Consider the following 17,900-nt stretch of genomic DNA (forward strand, 5'->3'; position numbering starts at 1 on the left):
ATGCAGAAACAGAAAAATGTAGAAATGGTTTGGTACAATTGATTATCATTCAGATATAAAGGCTAATCATATGTTTTAAATTTAATGGAAATTGAACAGTAACAAACAGCAGCATTTTTAAAATGGCTACAAGGCCTCAGAAAACTGAAGAAAACTAGAATTACCCCTACTGGCTGCAGAAGGGGAAAACAACAAGCACATGTTCCTTGGCGGTGTTCAAACCACAGGTTGAGAAGGAACACTCAAACTCAAGGCTGAGACAAGAACCACCAGTGAAGATTTATGGCAGAGGGACAAGAGAGACAGCAACAACACATATAAAGGCTCGCTATAAATCTGAGGCAGAGGAAAAGAAGAATGAGTTGTAAAGGAATAGAGCACTACGGGGCTCTTGAAATGATAGAAAAAAGGCACATTGTCAGTGAGTCAGGTAAGTGACTCTCCAGTTGATTTAGCTCATTACTTTGTACAGGACAATTTTGTTCAATCCAGTCTGATACTAAATTTTAGACTGGGAGATGACAGATGGATTTTTGTGGGCTATTGAATTATTGCCAAACCACCATAAGTGGACCAAAGAAATTGGGTAGAATAACTTGTATCATCATTTTGTAGTTAAGCACTAATAATACTTTCATGTGTGGATGTAATGGACAGCTCAAACTATGAAATTGTAAAGCATATTATTCTTACTGCTTATGATTTAATGCCTGAAATATACAGACCAAAAATGTATGAAGTTAGGGAAATTCTATATGGGACTTACAGATAATTAGTGATTAGTGGAAAATACTTGGAAACTGTAGTTAGATGGGGAGAATGTATCTGATTATAAAGGGACAATGTCAATGAATGTTAAGGAATGAGGTCTGGAAGCAGTTCCAGATGATCTATTATTTTGGTTGTCTGATCACAAGTACAAGGCAATCAAGCAACCAGGCAAACATCAATTATTTTTTGGCCTCACGAGCCCTGGGGAACCATTGCGGAGGTGTTTCCCCCCCCCCCGTACAATCAGCCACAGTGGCCACTGCCCACACGGTTCAGGGCTTCACCCACCTGGGCAGAGTCGAGGGGGGCCTATGTGTTTTTAAGCACTGGGCCTGTTGTTTCGGCTCTGAGGCACAGTGAAGGCAAGTCACAGGCCCAATGTCTTTTGGGATCTGACTGTCCAAGGAATCCTGGGTAAAGCAAACCAAGTGGACTGAAGGAGGGGCGGTTAGCTGACCACGCCCCCCCTCCCCCCAAGGAATTGAGGAAGGTAGGCCTTCACTGCTCAGGTCAAGTTTAAAGAGGCACTTAATCTCTGACACTGAACCCAAGGAAAGTAACCTGCATAAAAACTGCAAAAATGCACTAAGTCACCAAAATCCTTATTGCGGCTCAGCATCTTGGCACAATCGCACAAAGCCCATCAGCTCCTCCAACATAGTGGCCATCTCTTGTTACACGGCCAGTAATTTGGCCAAATAAGCATCTTGCCCAAGACAAAGAAGGTAACACTGAAGTTTTCGCAGCCACATTAAACATTACAGATGGAAAGTGAAGGATATGCCAAGCTATTAACATGATCGATTGGGGCACCGCTCTGAACTCCATGCCGACGGTTTGCAATCGGTAAACCGCGGAGATAAACGTTAAACGCCACCGATGGAGGGGTTAGCACTCTCTTTGAATCTCCAGTCCTGACTGACCTATAATCAGAAATGGACAGTCCGTAAACCATTCTGCAAGGGCACCCAGTGAGATACATAGTGAAGAGATGACTACATTGTAATTACCTACAGATGGGACATTATACAGATCTATAATCTGCAGATTTCCATTCTATGTGTATGTGGTATACAGTAACATTCTATGCATTCCATAGGCAAGAAATAATTTGTTTCCACAAGTAAAATCAGTGAAGTTTGACTCATTAAAAAGTTGAAGCAGACAGTTCGATAAACAATCTTTTCAGCGGGATGTCAAGAAGAACATATTTGTCATTGACCGTTTTGGTTTATGCAGCTACATTAAAATAAAAAATCTTCGACATGACCGTTAAAAACAAAAAAGTACCTTGGGCCGTCTTTCATAATGTAACTCGGGGCAATGATCGCCACCACCGAGCATTAACGCAGTATTAAGCAGTGCCGTTGCCCAACATTTTGCTGTTAAGCGTCACTTATTTCACGTCAAGTCTGGCACTGTTATCTCTCCTGAAACCAACGCTTTTTATCCCCCCTAATTCTGATACAGAGACTTAGCGCTCCCTCTAATGGAAATAATAGGAGCATACAGAATTTTTAAAACATGTCCCGTGATGAAAAGAAGGAAAAACTTGCCTATGATGTTTCTTTTATTGGTTCCTGGGATGTGGGCGTCGCTGGCAAGGCCGGCATTTATTGCCCATCCCTAACCGCCCTTGAGCAGGTATGGAATTCACGTTATTGACAATTGTGCGGGAAACGGGATCTCCCACAGCAATGACCAACATCAGGAAGGAGAAAAACACTGGGGTCTTGGGCCATCGGCGAGAAGGTCATCGTTGTTTGGTATCGGATTTCACCCAACAACTGGGCCGACCGGAATCCGAAGAGATTAAATAATTGCATCGACCTTGGGTTTTTACTGTATGTTAGAGTTTCAAAGCAAGTGACGTGATCTTAATCCTGGCCAAATTCCTTCTGACCCGTCCACAAAGTAAACAGCTCTGGATATGACTTTCAAACAAAGTTCAAATAGCTACAAGATACAAAGTGCAACATTATCAATCCCCGTTAGTTATGGAAATACAAAACATGGTGGCTAGGATGGATGCGCAATTGCGATTTGCCATAAATATTGCAGCGGATGATATGCCACAAAAATAACTGATTTCTGGGTTTGTTTTAAATTGGAGAGAAACAGTTAAAGATAAATGTATACATTGTCGGGACTGTGAAGAAGATGGGCTAAGCCCCAGAAATGCTAGCAGCCCCAGGAGAGATCAGACATAAGTGGTGTAACATAGCAACATGCTGTGGAACATCAGTGACACTGTTCAATACGTGTCCAAACGTTCGGTTAGAACTCGAGTATTCATTGTGACAACTTAATATGCTTGCCGTGAGTTCCATTAATGTGTTCTTTACACCAAGTGCGATGCTGAAGGCAGGTTCTTCCGTTTTCCAATCCGATGTCAGTTCTCTACACTGCAGTGAAGCTCCTGACCCTATCCCGCGCCTAACTAAAAAAAAAAGCCTCCTAGAACCGAGTCTCGTGTGTTTATTCAGGATGGATCCAAATGGAATCTCCGCGGCGTTCCCATCATGTGTCCAGTAAACCTGGAGAATCCAGGCCGACAAATTAAGCCTCACCCTCTAAAGTACGAGTCGACCCAGGCCAAGAGTCCTAGAGATTTCTGGTCTCATCTTGTAAAATGATCAACCAGTTTAGAGTACGTGTAGAGACGTAATCTAAACCCACCATCTACAAATCCAGGAAAGTACAAGGCAAAGTAAAATCATTTCCCTTTCTATACTACAACTCCAATCAGAAAGCTGCGTGACATGTCAAGGCCCAAGTTGCAGCAGAGCTACTAAAAAGGTCACAATGATAAACAGGAGGAGATAAATCACGAATTAATCGTAGGTGAAGCCAATATCTTATATTAACAGCCTGCAGCTAGTAGGTCAAAGGTCTCAGGGAGGCAACGAGTTCCACAGCTTTGAGTTCCTGGGAAAGAATGAGTTAGAGTAAAAGGTAATGGGACGAGTGTTGATTTCAACGCAATGTAGATGCAATAGGTTTGTATTGGACCACCCAATTGGAGTTTAAGAGGAACAAGAGAGGAAAGTTCAGAGTAAAATGCTCAGAGTAAAATATTCGTAGTACTATGAATAAATCAGAGAGAAAAAAATAAAGGTCACAATGGACACAGAGGCATTGCAGGCTGAAAACAAGAGAATTCTCTATTAAAAAGTCTTGGATGCATGTATCATGTCTAGGAATTTGAGACATGTTGAATGACTGTTCCCAAATGTAAACGCAGTCGTACAGCCTTAGGTGGACTTGGACTTCACAAAGATTTGTTGAGAAGAAAGAAATGTTGACATCAAAGAGGAGCTAAACTTCTAGGAGGCAGTGTTATGTGCGAGTTGTGACCAGCGGAGATACTGGTCAAGAATGGCAGAAGGAGAAGGACTCGCAGTGGAACCAGCAACGGCAAGAGATTGTTGAAATGGTGCTTGCCATTCATTTATATATTTGAAGACCTTAAATAAACATAATTTTCATTACCCCTCTTAACGATATGGAGGCGGTAAAAGATTCAATAGTTAAGCCTACACGATGGCTCGGTCCATACATGCAGCATGTAAGAGAGAGAAAAACTGTAAATGCTGGAAACACTCAGCAGGTCAGTTAGCATTCGTGGCGAGAACAGACAAGTTAACATTTCAGATGTGAACCCTGCATCAGAACTGGGTCCACGTCTGAAACGTTACCTCGTTTGTTCTCTCCGCAGTGCTGACTGACCCGCAGAGTCTTTCCTTCAGTTCCTGTTTTAGATTTGCAGGATTTGTTTTTGGTTTTTGTATATAAGAACGCCATGCAGACTATAAATTCCCAGGTTTGATTCCTGGCCAATTTATCTGATTTCAGCCAAAGTGGCATAGGGCATTACAACTGGCCTCAGTATCCCGAGGCTAGGGAAAGGGAAACCAGCAAAGGTTCACTGACCTATACTGAAAACTATGAGTGTATGTGAACATTGGGTGAGGACAGGGTTCGGCCCATAGGTTATGCCCCGCATACTAGAATACCTTGCTAATAATCACTGCTTAGATTCACGCGTGAAGAATGGGCAGGATGCAAGAGGGATCCTGGTACTCATAGATGCAGGAAGGATGTTCCCAATGGCAGGGGAGTCCAGAACCAGGGGTCACAGTCTAAGGATAAGGGGTAAGCCATTTAGAACAGAAATGAGGAGGAATTTCTTCACCCAGAGAGTGGTGAACCTGTGGAATTCTCTACCACAGAAGGCAGTAGAGGCCAATTCATTAAATATATTCAAGAAGGAGTTGGATATATTTCTTAAGGCTAAAGGGATCAAGGGGTATGGGGAGAAAGCAGGAACCGGGTACTGAATTTGGATGTTCAGCCATGATCGCATTGAATGGCGGAGCAGGCTCGAGGGGCCGAATGGCCTACTCCTGCTCCTATCTTCTGTGTTTCTAAATGTGCTCCCACAGGGAATATTAGCAATTAAAAAAGATGCAGTGGTTCAGTCTGAGGGGATTGGTGCTTGTGTGCAGCAAGGGTGTGCTATCTGAAGGAGGTTGCTGAATGTAAAGTGGAGTCATCAGGTAACAAGTGGATAGAGTTGGAGAGTAAGTAACTGAGATCATTAATGTGGAGAACGAATCAGAATGAAGTGAAGAGAACCCACAGAACCTTTGAGTTGATAGTAACATAATCAGAGAACCAGCTATCAATCACATCAATAATAACGCAGGATTTGAGAGGAAAGTGAATGGGCATGAAACTAACTTTGGTCCAAGCCCATATCATTTAGAGAAAACAATGTGTAAAGGGTGGATTGAATGAGGTCTTTGTTATGGAGAAGAGGCAGAATGCAGAACAGGTAGATTCCACAAGAAGGACCTTCTAGTTTGAATTTATATGATCATAGAGTCCAGTCTTAAAATAATCCAGTTCTACATAATTCTGTAGATTCCTAGTGTTCAATCTATTGCGGTCGACTCTTTGTCGAATGATTCTACTCTACATTCATCAGCCTCCTTCAGTGCAAACAAAATCCATTCTTCTCCCAGACCAATAGTTGAAATATCGAACAATCTCCTGTTAATGTTCCTCTCGCCTGAAAACGTTCACTGCTGCGGGAGTACGGTTCTATGAGTGACCATAGAGATCTCGACAGGGTTTCCCTTACAGCCCAAAACAGGTCCACACGCTCTATAGAGCGGCCCTTAACGTTCAAGATACAACTTAATAGAGAATCCGCTCAGATACAGTCCCAGAGAGTCCAATCCCACCTTTCACAAACGTAAACAATCCTGAACTGTCGTTCCACATACTCTCGCCGTGTACAATCCTAAAGGGTTAAATCTCACCATGCAGAATCATGTAGAATCTACCATGTACAATTGTAAAGATTCCGGTATAGTATTACAGACAATTTCCCCAGTGCACAATCCTAGACTCAAGACGCCGGTTCCGTCGCTAATTGTCGATTTAGCTCTTAGACTCCAACCCTACTATTTACAACTCTGCTGTTTAATGCTATTGTGTACAATCTCGCTGAATCAAGTTTCCTGCAGTCTTTTCCACTTGATATAGTTTAACCCGCCCATGGACATCCTACAATCTAGTCTCCATATATAGTCCCACAGTCTAATCTACAGTGTTACGGATCTAGTTTCTCCTGTACAGTTCTTTAGAGCCCCTTCTAGTACATCAGGCTAACTGGATTCGTGCATATAAAATGAAGTAATGTACAATCGAGTCCAATATCGTTCGATGCACCAATCAAGCCGCTGTAGTCATATCCAGGCTTGAATTGCCTTAAACTCCGATCTACTGAGTCTAATCATGCTTCCAGTTTTATCCTGTAAGGTCAGCTCTTGTGCACTTCTAATAAAAAGGAATTTCTATGAGATCCAGTTTTGTGCAGATTGTGAATTCCAGTCCAGCAGATTACACTCAGAGAAAGATGTCTAGAGTCGCCCAGCTTAGCTCCCCCGCCCTGCCACTCGTGTGGACTTCATAGGGGATCAGGGCTGTGCAGAGCAAGGTTTACTCCTTTCTGCATTCTCGGTTGCATTATCATAAAACACTTGTTAAGTCAACACTCCCCCCCCAACCTTTCCTCCGCTATGTTGCGACTGTAAATCTCTGTATCTACTCCTGTGAACGCCCCAAAGAGGAGCGAGCCGACCAATCGGCTGCCTGGACGGGAGATCCCGGAGCGGCGTGCAGCGCCCAGCCGCCCAGCCTCAGGCACAGAGCGGAGCGGAGACAAGCGAGGCGGCTGGCGGTGGCAGCTCAGCCGCTGTTCGCATGCAGCTTCGCGCCTCCCCTTCGACCCGCTCCAGCAGGCTTTCCCCCCGCGCCGCGAGGAAGCAGTCTGCTGGGACCCTGAACCTGCCGACTGGCCACTAAAACGGAAGCGCAAAAAAAAGTGCACATTCCGGAGGCACCGCTCCCGCCGCAGCCTGGACTGGGCGGGTTGTGTGACTGGTGCTGAAAGGACAGCGCAAAGCGATTGCTCGCCTGGAGGTATTTAAAGTTGGAGCACAATTAGAATGGTCTGCTTAGCTGATGCCATGTATTTTAATGTTGATGATAAACAGGAGTATATAAAAATACATTTGCAAAGATACGACTTGGAGCACAACATGAAAAACAAGATTTTATGATATTAATGACCTGAATTATTTTCTCGTTGCAGAGACTGAACAAAGGAAGGAGTCCGATGCCTTCGATTTCTAAAATCTGCGGCGTGTATGACTGCCAGTGCTGAAAGAACAGCGCTACCTGCCTGGCCTGATTGACTGTGTATTTCCAGGCTCCAACTCCTGCTGCACCCGCCAATGATCCAAAAGGTAGTTAAAATGCCAAAAAATATATTAAAGTCCCAGCATAGGCGATATTTCTGCTGTAATTCGACTCGAGGGATTTCTGCATGAGGCGCCGCATGACGAATTTAAATTATATTCTCACCACCCGCCCTCCCTCCTCCCGGGGAGAAAATGAACTAAATGGAGGTAATGCATTATTCTGTTGGGTCAGCGCCTGTGCCGTGTAATAACGATCACATTATTCACTGCTTTTGTTGATCTCAGATATATTGAGCTCTCGGCCGGATCCAGGGGATTGGATTTTTTGTTGTTGTTGAAGCCAACGTGCTGTGGAGATGGACGGTGGGAAGTTGTACAGGTTCAGCACGCTGTCGGTGCTCCTTGTGTCAAGCCTAACCTGGCGCCCGAGGTAAGTTTCAACGAATTGCCTCTTCTCAATGAAAGCACGATAGGATGTTCCTGTACAGGAGCATTGCCCCTGGACTATCTGAACTCAGCTGTTGTTAGATTCTTCCAATTAGAACCGCATCTCTTTCCAATTAATGTAACCATCCATTCTGTACAACTATCAGCAGCCCAGCTAGCCATGGGCTGATACTCAGCACCATGAGCGATGCTCACTCACGAGTTAGCGCTTAATGCCTTTCTGACTCCCCCCTCCCCCTAAAAAATTTAAAAAGAATTAGTTCCTTACTCAACCATACTTGATACATTTACGAGATACGTGTTCCTTTTCAGCCGGTTGTCTAAATTGGAATTGCTGTTGGAATGGGGCAGGTCTAATACTATCATATATTCTAACTTCCTGCTCTGGCGTGGGAGTAACTTGGGGAAGGCTGAATCTATAAATTACTGTGGTGTGAATTCATCTCTCTCCCGCCCAGCTCCGAATGCGAAAATCGGTCCCATAAAAAAAAAGTTCGTTCAATACATTTCTGGATTAACAAGCACATTGGGCATGAGTGATGGCGTGATATTCACCCAACAAACACAGCTTTTAAAAAAACCAAGACTATCAAGTTAATAGAAAACAAAATAAGGAAAACTGTTTAACCTTTACATGTAAAACTGTTTCGCAGTTTTTCACAGAGCGTTTCGCCAGCGTTGAAACAACATACCAATGACAATATCACCATCTTCACTCGAATATTGGACGGGCTACTGGACGGATACGATAACAGACTCCGACCAGGTCTTGGAGGTCAGTTCACTTCGCTGCACAAACTGCGGTCCCAGGCTTCTCTTTCTCAAATCTGATCTTGTGACTGTCAATGCACCCCTCCAGGTGCACGGAGCGGGGACATTGGGGCATATTGGGAAAGTTTTCAGGAAAAGACTAGATGAAAACCGACTTGAGCGTCAATTGGGTAAATATGGCAAAAAGAAAAAGGGTGGGGGGAGCTAAGGATATTTTTTAAATTACTATGATCTGGAATGCACTGCCTGAGAGGGTGGTGGAAACAGATTCAATCCTAACTTTCAAAAGATAATTGGATAAATACTTGAAAGAAAAAACATTCCAGGGCTACGGGAAAGAGCAGGGAGTGGGATTAATTGGATTGCTCTTTCAAAGAGCCAGAACAGGCATGATGGGCCAAATAGCCTCCTTGTATGATTCTATGAAATATTTGTAGGAATTACCTGCTTATAGTACCTACATAAGGCAAAAAGCTAAAGATAGAGAGAGATGGATGGCTAGAACGTTGAAAGAAAGACTTGCATTTATATAGCGCCATTCACTGCATTCATTTATCCTTGTGTGGATCGGTGTCAAATTTTTTGTCTTAAAATACTCCTGTGCAACGCCTTGGGACGTCTTACTACATTAAAGGCGCTATATAAATACAAGTTGTTGTTGTTTGCGACCACTGGATGTCCCAAAGTGCTTTACAGCCAATGAAGTACTTTTGAAGTGTAGTCACTGTTGTAATGTAGGAAATGTGGCAGCCAATTTGCACACAGCAAGCTCCCACAAACAGCAATATGATAATGACCAGACAATCTGCTTTAGTGTTGTTGATTGAACATTAAAGGTTTCTTTTATGGTTTGATATTTTATAGAAAGAATAACTGAAGTTAAAACTGATATCTACGTTACAAGCTTCGGCCCAGTCTCGGACACAGAAATGGTAAGTTGTCAGAAATGATATTGTTGCTTCTGCAAGGCTGGATTCCACATTTGCAACAGTCACCATCTCACACACCGCCTGTCCCCTAACAGGAGTATACAATGGATGTATTCTTCCGTCAAAGTTGGAAGGACGAACGTCTGAAGTTTAAAGGGCCAATGCAGCAACTGTCTCTGAATAACATGCTGGCGAGTAAGATCTGGACTCCAGACACTTTCTTTCACAATGGCAAGAAATCAATAGCTCACAACATGACCACCCCTAACAAATTGCTCCGGCTGGTGGAGGATGGCACTCTGCTCTACACCATGAGGTAAATGGTTTCACTTTTGTGTTCACAGTACTGGTGGGATTCTGTGTATTCTCAATGTGGAAGAGAAAGTCAACGTATAAACAATGTGCCTCAAGGGTACAAAACATGCATTTTTTTTTCCTGATTGCATCAACTTATTTTACAGAATAATATTTAAAGCTAATACATTACAGTAGACTAATGCACGATTGAAAATTAATCTTAAATTTATAAAGTTTTATGAAAACATTAAATAGGATAAAAATAATGAATTTCAAGACGTGAAACCATGATTGAATCTGATTAGAGTTGCTCTTATGTAGGTTGCTCATGTCATTATCTATATATGTTGGTGTGTATATATATGGAGAAAATAATTTAGAATAAGCTTTGATAAGATTTATTCCTATACATTTTCCATGTTTAGACCTATTTTCAATTACTGCATTGTAAAGTACAGTAACTAAGATTAATTGTGTGAGCTAAAATCTGAAATAGCCCTTTCCTTTGTTAAATAATTTGCTCAGATATATGCAAAAACTAGTGTTCTCAGATTATATTTTGAAATGGTGATTTAAGATGAAGTCCAATACTACAAATTAAATCTTAAGTGCTTCTATAGCACGGCTATTAGCAAAAGAATGTTACCATTTGTTTTGTCAATACAGAGGTAGAGGTGTTTGCCTATCAAGGAATTATACACAGACCAAAATTTTCTTTGTCTCTGAAAGAATTGCTGCCATACCCATCAGCCACCACTAGATGTCTTCTTTGCACCTTTACAAACGTTTCTTTCAGTAATGCAAGACGTTTTAAATTTCACCTGACACAAAAAAATCCTGTAATACTTTTTACTGAAGAATAATTAGGACAATTTAAGGAACTTATCAACCCAAATAATATTTCTTCATTTACATTCTTGCAAGAAAAAAAAAACCAATCTTGTTCAATACTGATCAGTAGCTACAGTATTGGGAGCCTAGCATAACTTGTTTATACTGCCTGGATGTGAGCCCAACTGTTGGGTCCAGGAGAGAGCTCACTGCATATGTACAACTGATAGATTTTGAATGTATGCAGAGCAAGAGTGGGAACGTCCACAATCTCAAAAAAACAAAACAAAATTCACTTCAGTTTATAAAAATGTTCAGGAGAGAGAAAGTCTTGCGGGTTCTGCAGAGGGAGTCCAAAGGGTTAGGCCAACATAGGCAACGGCTGCGCCATTGATGGTGGAAAGGAGGGAGAGGGGTGCACAGGAGGCCAGAGTCAGGATCAAAGGGTTGTACCAAATGGCTGGAGTATGTTGCAGAAGTATGGTGGGATTTGTAAATTAGGATATGGATTTTGAATTCAATGTAGTGGGGGATAGGGAGCCAATGGAGTTGAATGAAGACGAGTGTTGGGTGAATGGGACAAGATGTGCTCTGCATACATGTGGGCGGCAATGTTTTGGCCAGGTGGGATGAAGCCCAGCATGCTGAAGAGAAGGGGACTGGGCAGGATGAATTTGGAGATGATGACAGCAGAGATAAGCATTTCAGTAGTGATGGGAGTGAGGTAAGGCTGCAGGTCTGTGACGCTGTGGATGTCGAAGGAAGTAATCTTGGTGACGGGTCGCATTTAGCTTTTGACGCTCAGCTCAGGGTCGAATAGGACAGCGAGGGTCAGGGGAAGGGAATGCGGAATGAAGTTGGGAGGTAAGGGTAGATCTTTGGCAGGAGCAAAAGAAGATGGTTTCAATCTTCCAAACATACAATTGAGAACGTTCTGGCTCATCCAGGACTGGATGTCAGACAGGCAGTCTCTGAACGGGGAACATTTCCAATGATGGCTCCTCCTCCCATCCCTGCACGTTAACCTCCAGAGTATCCTCCTTCATATCCTGCTTTTCCTCATTTGCAAGCCACCCCTTGGTCACATTGCCCATTGGCATGAGATAATTTTCTATACATTTCCTGAGGATACCTGGCTCTAGTTCTCCCTGCCAACGTAGACTCCTAGATCTCTCTGTTGTCAGAGATGGATGATGTGATGTGTTCAAGGATAGAGAGATTATATATCAGGCAGTAGTTGGAGAGGATGGAGGGTTGGGTTTTTAAGCAGGAAGGGTGATGAACAGCAGTTTAGAAGGGGAAGACAAGTGTGCCAGGAACTATGTTAGAAAGCATTAGCCAAGAAAAGGTAGTTGAGTGATTAGGAATTGGCTGAGGAGGAGATCAGGACAATAAAAGGTAGGTATTATAGCGGAGATAAGCCTTGTAAGTGCTGTGGTAATGAAGAAGAAGCTACAGACTGATGTGGAGTCATGGCTAAGGGCTGGAGGCATTGGAGAAGTCTTGTTGTTTGAAGCATGGGAATATGGGATCATGCTTACCTTCCAGGATGATACTGGAGTAATAAAAGGATTTGAAGAGGGAGGCAAGTATTGCTTGAGATGGTCAACCCAAAAATCTTGGTGTCCAAGCCAGTCATGTATCAGCTGCACTCAAGTCTCCAGCCCTCAGACTCAGCATTGTGGAGGCAGGAACTGTACTAGGGGAAGCAGCGAGGATAGAGGACTGCGAATGACTTGTTCAGGATGAGGAATTCAAAGACAGAGCCAATGTAGATGTTGAGATGGTCAACAAAAGCAGCAGTGTTGTGGAGGGTGAAAGGAGAAATAGTTGAAGCTTAGAGGCCTCACACAATGGCAAGGTGGAAAGGCTGGCCATGGTTGTGGGTGATAGATCTACTTTGGTACATCCCAGAAGGAATTAACACTCATGTTGCCTCCAGTTACAATGGAACTGAACAACAAATTAATATAGTGCACTATTAAAACTACCTTTTCACTTCCTAATTGAATTAATATTGCCTAAATGTTCACTAAATTATGTTGTAACATATAAACAAAATATTTTATTAAGACCCATTGACTATGATTTATTTTCGTGTGGCCTGATGTGATGATAAGTCACAAGACACAAAGTTAAGAGTGAGTTATGGCTAGTGCCATGAGTGGTTTATAAATAGAACCTATTTCCTATATATAGCTTACTGGTCATGTTGGCCCCAGGAGTCCTGTTATGATTGGTACAGGTGTGATCTGTATGTTGTAACTGTCTTTGAATTTGACCTCAATCTATTTGCAGCAATTGACAACCGAACAATATTTTATAAATGTCACCTCCCTTGTATCAGTACCATGTGCCAGGGAGAGAAAGCTTTCTTGGGGGAAAAAAATACGCTCTGTATTGGTACATATGCATTTTCAGATAGTAAATGTGCTGTAGTTTTAGGACTGAAACAGCCAATGCTAGGACCTAGCAGGAACCAGATTCTTCATGGAGCACAGGAGAACCAGATAGTATGAGAGGAGAACATGGAGGGAGGGGGGGGGAAGGGGATTTGAACTAAGATTTGGCCCCGATTTGAACTCCAGGTGGATTCCCCGCTCAGGTCCGAGTTAAAATGACAGTCGGGTCTCAATGATGTAATCGGGCCACAGCGTGCATATGTAAAGAAGGACCCTGTTGGCTCGGGGTGAGTGTCCTTGCTGCCTGCTCGGGAGAGCAGGTTAAAATTGCAGGTGGTGTGATCGTGGCAACTTTCAAACTTCATTCACAGGATGTGTGCGTCACTGGCAAGGCCAGCATTTATTGCCCGTCCCTAATTGCACTTGAGAAGGTGGTGGTGAGCCACCTTCTTGAACTGCTGCAGTCCACATGGTAGTAGTACTTTGTATACAACTCTGAGGGAATCAACCACATTGCTGTGGGTCTGAAGTCACATATAGGCCAGACCAGGAAATGACAGTAGATTTCCTTCCCTAAATGACATTAATGAACTAGATGGATTTTTAAGACAATCCAGTAGTTTCATGGTAACCATTACTGATACTAGCTTTTTATTCCAGATTTATTTAATTAACTGAATTTAAACTCCACAGCTACTATGGTGGGATGTGAACTCATGCTTTCATCAGTCTCGGGTCTCTGGATGACTAGTCTAGTAATATAACCACTATGCTACTGTTCCTATGTAAGGGCCAGGGTGATTTTAACTGCCCACCCTGCTGAACGAGTAGGGTTAAAACGACTTGCAGGGAGAGATATAGAGAAGCTTTGGTGTGGTATAGAGGGTAGTACAGAGGGAAATGTTTTAAACATCTCACCATTAGAAGATAACCTCGAGAAACGGAATATCCAGGAAATCTACATACGCAGTGAAGCTGTTTGCTTTTAGTGCATAAATACTTAACGTGTTCGTCTGAAACCACTTTGCCTGCTATCTTAATGGCTTTAAAATAAATGGGTTAACTCCTCCATTAAAATGGAGAGCAATGAATTTCATTACAAATGCATTAAGTGTTTGCATGCTTAAATCACACAGCACAATTTCACCCAGTACAGAAAATCAGAGCGACAAGCCAGTAGAGAAAGAGATAGTGATCTTAAAGATTAGCTCAGAGGTAATAGGTCAGAAGAAATTAATTAACAAAATACAGAGAAAAGAATAATAGCTGCAACTGAGAGAACCCTAGCGTGCAGTTATACAGAAACAATTTAGCTCTTGGCTTACATGCGATTATGGAGAGCCTCTGCATTCCAGAGTCGCTCAGTCTGCGATTCTGAGGCTGTTTTCAGCTTCACTCACATTCCTAAAGCCAGCGTGATGCTGTCACAACTCAGCACATTCAGCTGAGGAGCCCAACTCCAGAATACTGCATTTACGTTGCATAAGGAGATATAAAAGAAAGACTTTCACGACCTTAGGATTTTCCAAGGCACTTTATAGTCAATGATGTACTTTTGAAGCGTAGGCCGGAATTTTTACGTTTGGACCCGCCATGGGCGGGGGAGGGGGGTGGCGGGGGTGGGGCGGTGGTAGAGCGTGAGAAATCCTAATGTCTGAGTTTCCCCGCATACTGTGGAGTTTTAACTCCACAGCGTGCGTGTGACATCGTGGACATGTTCCCCGCCCGCAGACAGCTGATTGACAGGCTGGCTTCCAGTCGGACGGGGAATGCTGGAGAAGAGGCCAAAACCACAGGTAGGTACGAGCACGAGCCTCGACCCCAGGGTTGGGGGGGTCCAATCCTAGGGGGTGGGGTGCAGTCCGATCCCCAGCCCCGAGGGGGGGGGTCCAATCCTGTGGTCTGATCCCTGACCCCAGGGGGTTTGTATGGGGGTTATGAGGGGGGCTGATGGTGGGGGAGCTTGGGGGGTGGGTGCATTGATGAAGCACTCCTGCTCCTCCCGGCCCACGTGGATTGCTGGCGCTGCAGCTGCCGGGAATGCTGAGGCCCGGGAACCCCGGCTGGCCACAGATTAAATCCGAGGCTTCCAGTCTCATTACAATATTTAAAGTGCCAACCCGCCTCCTGGGAGCTGCCTGCCGCCCCTCCCTGTCCCACCCCCATTAAAACTGGAAGTGGGCGGATTGGAGGTGGGATTCTGGTGTTCCTCTTTTAAAAGAACCAAATAAATTAACCAAATAAAACTGTAAATAAACCGTTGAAACTTCAACTGAACCCTAAGAAATCAAATTAAAATTTGGTTTTCCAGCCCAATTATGCACTCCAGTCCCCGCGGCGCCCACCGGTCACAGAAGTGATCGAGCGCGCCGGCGGACACCGCGTGCTCCATCTCCAGGGCCACCCGGGCGCGAACACAGCCGTGGAAGAGAGGGAGGCAATCCGGCCGGACGACCCCCTCGACCGCCCGCTGCCTGGACCAATTAATGACTTTCTTAGCCAGGCCCAGGAGCAGACCCACGAGGAGGTCCTCCAACCTGCCTGCTCCCCTCCGCACCGGGTGACCGTAGATCAAGAGCGTGGGACTGAAGTGCAACCAAAACTTGAGGAGCAGCCCCTTCAAATAATGGAAGAGGGGCTGCAACCTCTCACATCCAACGTATACATGGAACACGGACTCCTCCAGACCGCAGAACAAACAGGCGGTCTGGGAGTCCGTGAACCTACTTAAGAACCTATTGCACGGGACTGCCCTGTGCAACACCCTCCAGGCCAAGTCCCCAATAGAACAAGGGAGGACTCCCGCATAGAGAGCCCCCCATTGGGGGGATTCTGGTGTTTAACACTTTAACCTGCCACCCGACCCCAACCCATCCTTTTTTGGAGTTAAAATTCCCATAGTCACTATTGTAATGTAGGAATCGCGGCAGTCAATTTGCGCACAGCAAGGTCCCACAAATGATAAATGACAACACCACTTTGGGTATGAAATTCCCAACTGCAAGGGTTTCACCTTCCGATCCCAAGTTCCCTGGAAAGTCTGCTCTGACTCTTTTATACTATGACTTTTAGCTTGCAGTGAAAATCGAAGCTTCAAAGCATCCATTGTGAATAACAGTGAAGGATTAAAGAAAGTAAAGGATTAAAGAGGTGGCAAGGATTATTTAGTTGGAGCACATGGAATCAATAAACAAAATAAACTTCAAAAAGTAAATCAAGAACATTAAAAGGCCAAATAAAAAGGACAGAAGGTTTGAGTATTGAAGAAAAATACAATGACTCATAAATTGCTTCACGCCAGCACTGGGTACGATCCCTGTACTTGAGCAGGTAGGCCGAAGGCCCTCCTGATATTGGGCCTCGAGTCTCATTTGCATGGTTGCAGACCCTTGCTGGAAGTCCCCGAGCAGCTCGCCGGCAAACAACACTCCTTAACCTTCTGGATCCGCATTCAGGATAGTATTATAAACTGACTTTTTTTTGGTTGTGGCCTCCAGCAATCACTTTAAGGACCGCTGGCTAAGCCGCATGTAGACCATGATTTCCTGAACACATCCGAGCCAGTGTCGGCTGTGTTCTGGGCAGCCCAGATTTACAAGGGGGGCCTCAAACAGGCCATTTGCATATGCAAATAGTGGGCCTAACGCCTGCTGCAGGCCTGTGCCCGCGATGCCTCTTTTTCTGCCTTTACCAATATGGCCCACTATGTTGGACGTTTAGGCACCCATTTTTGCGCCTGAAAAACAGGCGCGGCACCATCAAATTTCTAGGCCAGTCATTTTCAACAAAAATCAAATCCAACCATCAACAAACATCAGAATTCCATGCAAATTCTACCCCATTATCTTTTCCTTTATGACACCTCAATTGTAGTTACAAGGGTTAGGGTTGGGGCAGAGTTGAGAGAGCTGTAATCTTTACTTGATCGTGTTTTATCTGAGCAGAGGGATGTTTGATGCTAACACTGGATGGTTTAATTGGAAATTCCAGCACACAAACATCCCTCACCACGAGGAACAAAACATTTACACAAAAGCAGCCGTTAAAAAGGGTATTCTCTACTGTGGACTTACAAATGTATTAAAGGTAATAGCGGACTAGTAGTATGGGCAGAGCTTTAACATGATCACGATTATTTAGAAGTCTTATAAACGGCAGCAACAAGATTCCAGTGACTTAAGTCAATCGAGCCAGCCTTGTAATGTTGAATCATAGAAAAATACAGCATATAGGAGCCCTCTTTGAAAAAAGTCGTGCTAAGCACCTCATCCCCACTTTTTGTCCGTAACCCTGTACGTTCTGCATCCTCAAGTACCTGTCCAATTCCCTTTTAAAATTATTTATGGGATCAGCTTCCACCACCTTTTCAGGTAGAGCGTTTCCAGGTCCCGACAACTCTCCGAGTGAAAACGTTTCTCCTCATCTCCCCTCTAGATCTTTTGCCAATGATTTTAAATCTATGACCTCTGGTTATTGACCCACTCGCCAGAAGGAACAGCCTTTCTCGATCTACTCTACCTAAATCCCTCTTCATCTTGAAAACCTCTATTAGGTCACCTCTTAACCTTCTCTATTCCAAGGAGAACAATCCAAACTTTTCCAAACTCTCCTCTTAATTGAAGTCCCTGGTAACATCCTTGTCAACCTCCTCTGTACCTTTTCTAAGGCCTCTATATCTT

At 43.9% G+C, this 17,900-nt stretch overlaps 2 protein-coding genes across 3 annotated transcripts in view; one reads left to right on the forward strand and one right to left on the reverse strand.

The window, feature by feature from the left end:
• gabrb3 (gamma-aminobutyric acid type A receptor subunit beta3) overlaps positions 1-17,900 on the reverse strand; it is a 589,510-nt gene that overhangs the window by 522,458 nt on the left and 49,152 nt on the right. The window lies entirely within an intron of this gene.
• The window catches only part of gabra5 (gamma-aminobutyric acid type A receptor subunit alpha5), an 84,135-nt gene continuing 72,880 nt past the window's right edge, over positions 6,646-17,900 (forward strand). Inside the window, exons 1-6 of one of the 2 annotated variants that reach the window (XM_085999548.1) lie at positions 6,646-7,263; positions 7,436-7,589; positions 7,830-7,974; positions 8,645-8,766; positions 9,627-9,694; positions 9,787-10,007. In XM_085999548.1, coding sequence (XP_085855674.1) covers positions 7,901-7,974; positions 8,645-8,766; positions 9,627-9,694; positions 9,787-10,007 — 485 coding nt within the window. In that variant the 5' untranslated portion in view covers positions 6,646-7,263; positions 7,436-7,589; positions 7,830-7,900. The other variant, XM_085999549.1, reaches the window with a different exon arrangement.

This window comes from Somniosus microcephalus, chromosome 10 (assembly GCF_052327205.1).
Source record: "Somniosus microcephalus isolate GS21.2 chromosome 10, FLI_Smic_1.0, whole genome shotgun sequence".
NCBI lineage: Eukaryota > Metazoa > Chordata > Chondrichthyes > Squaliformes > Somniosidae > Somniosus > Somniosus microcephalus.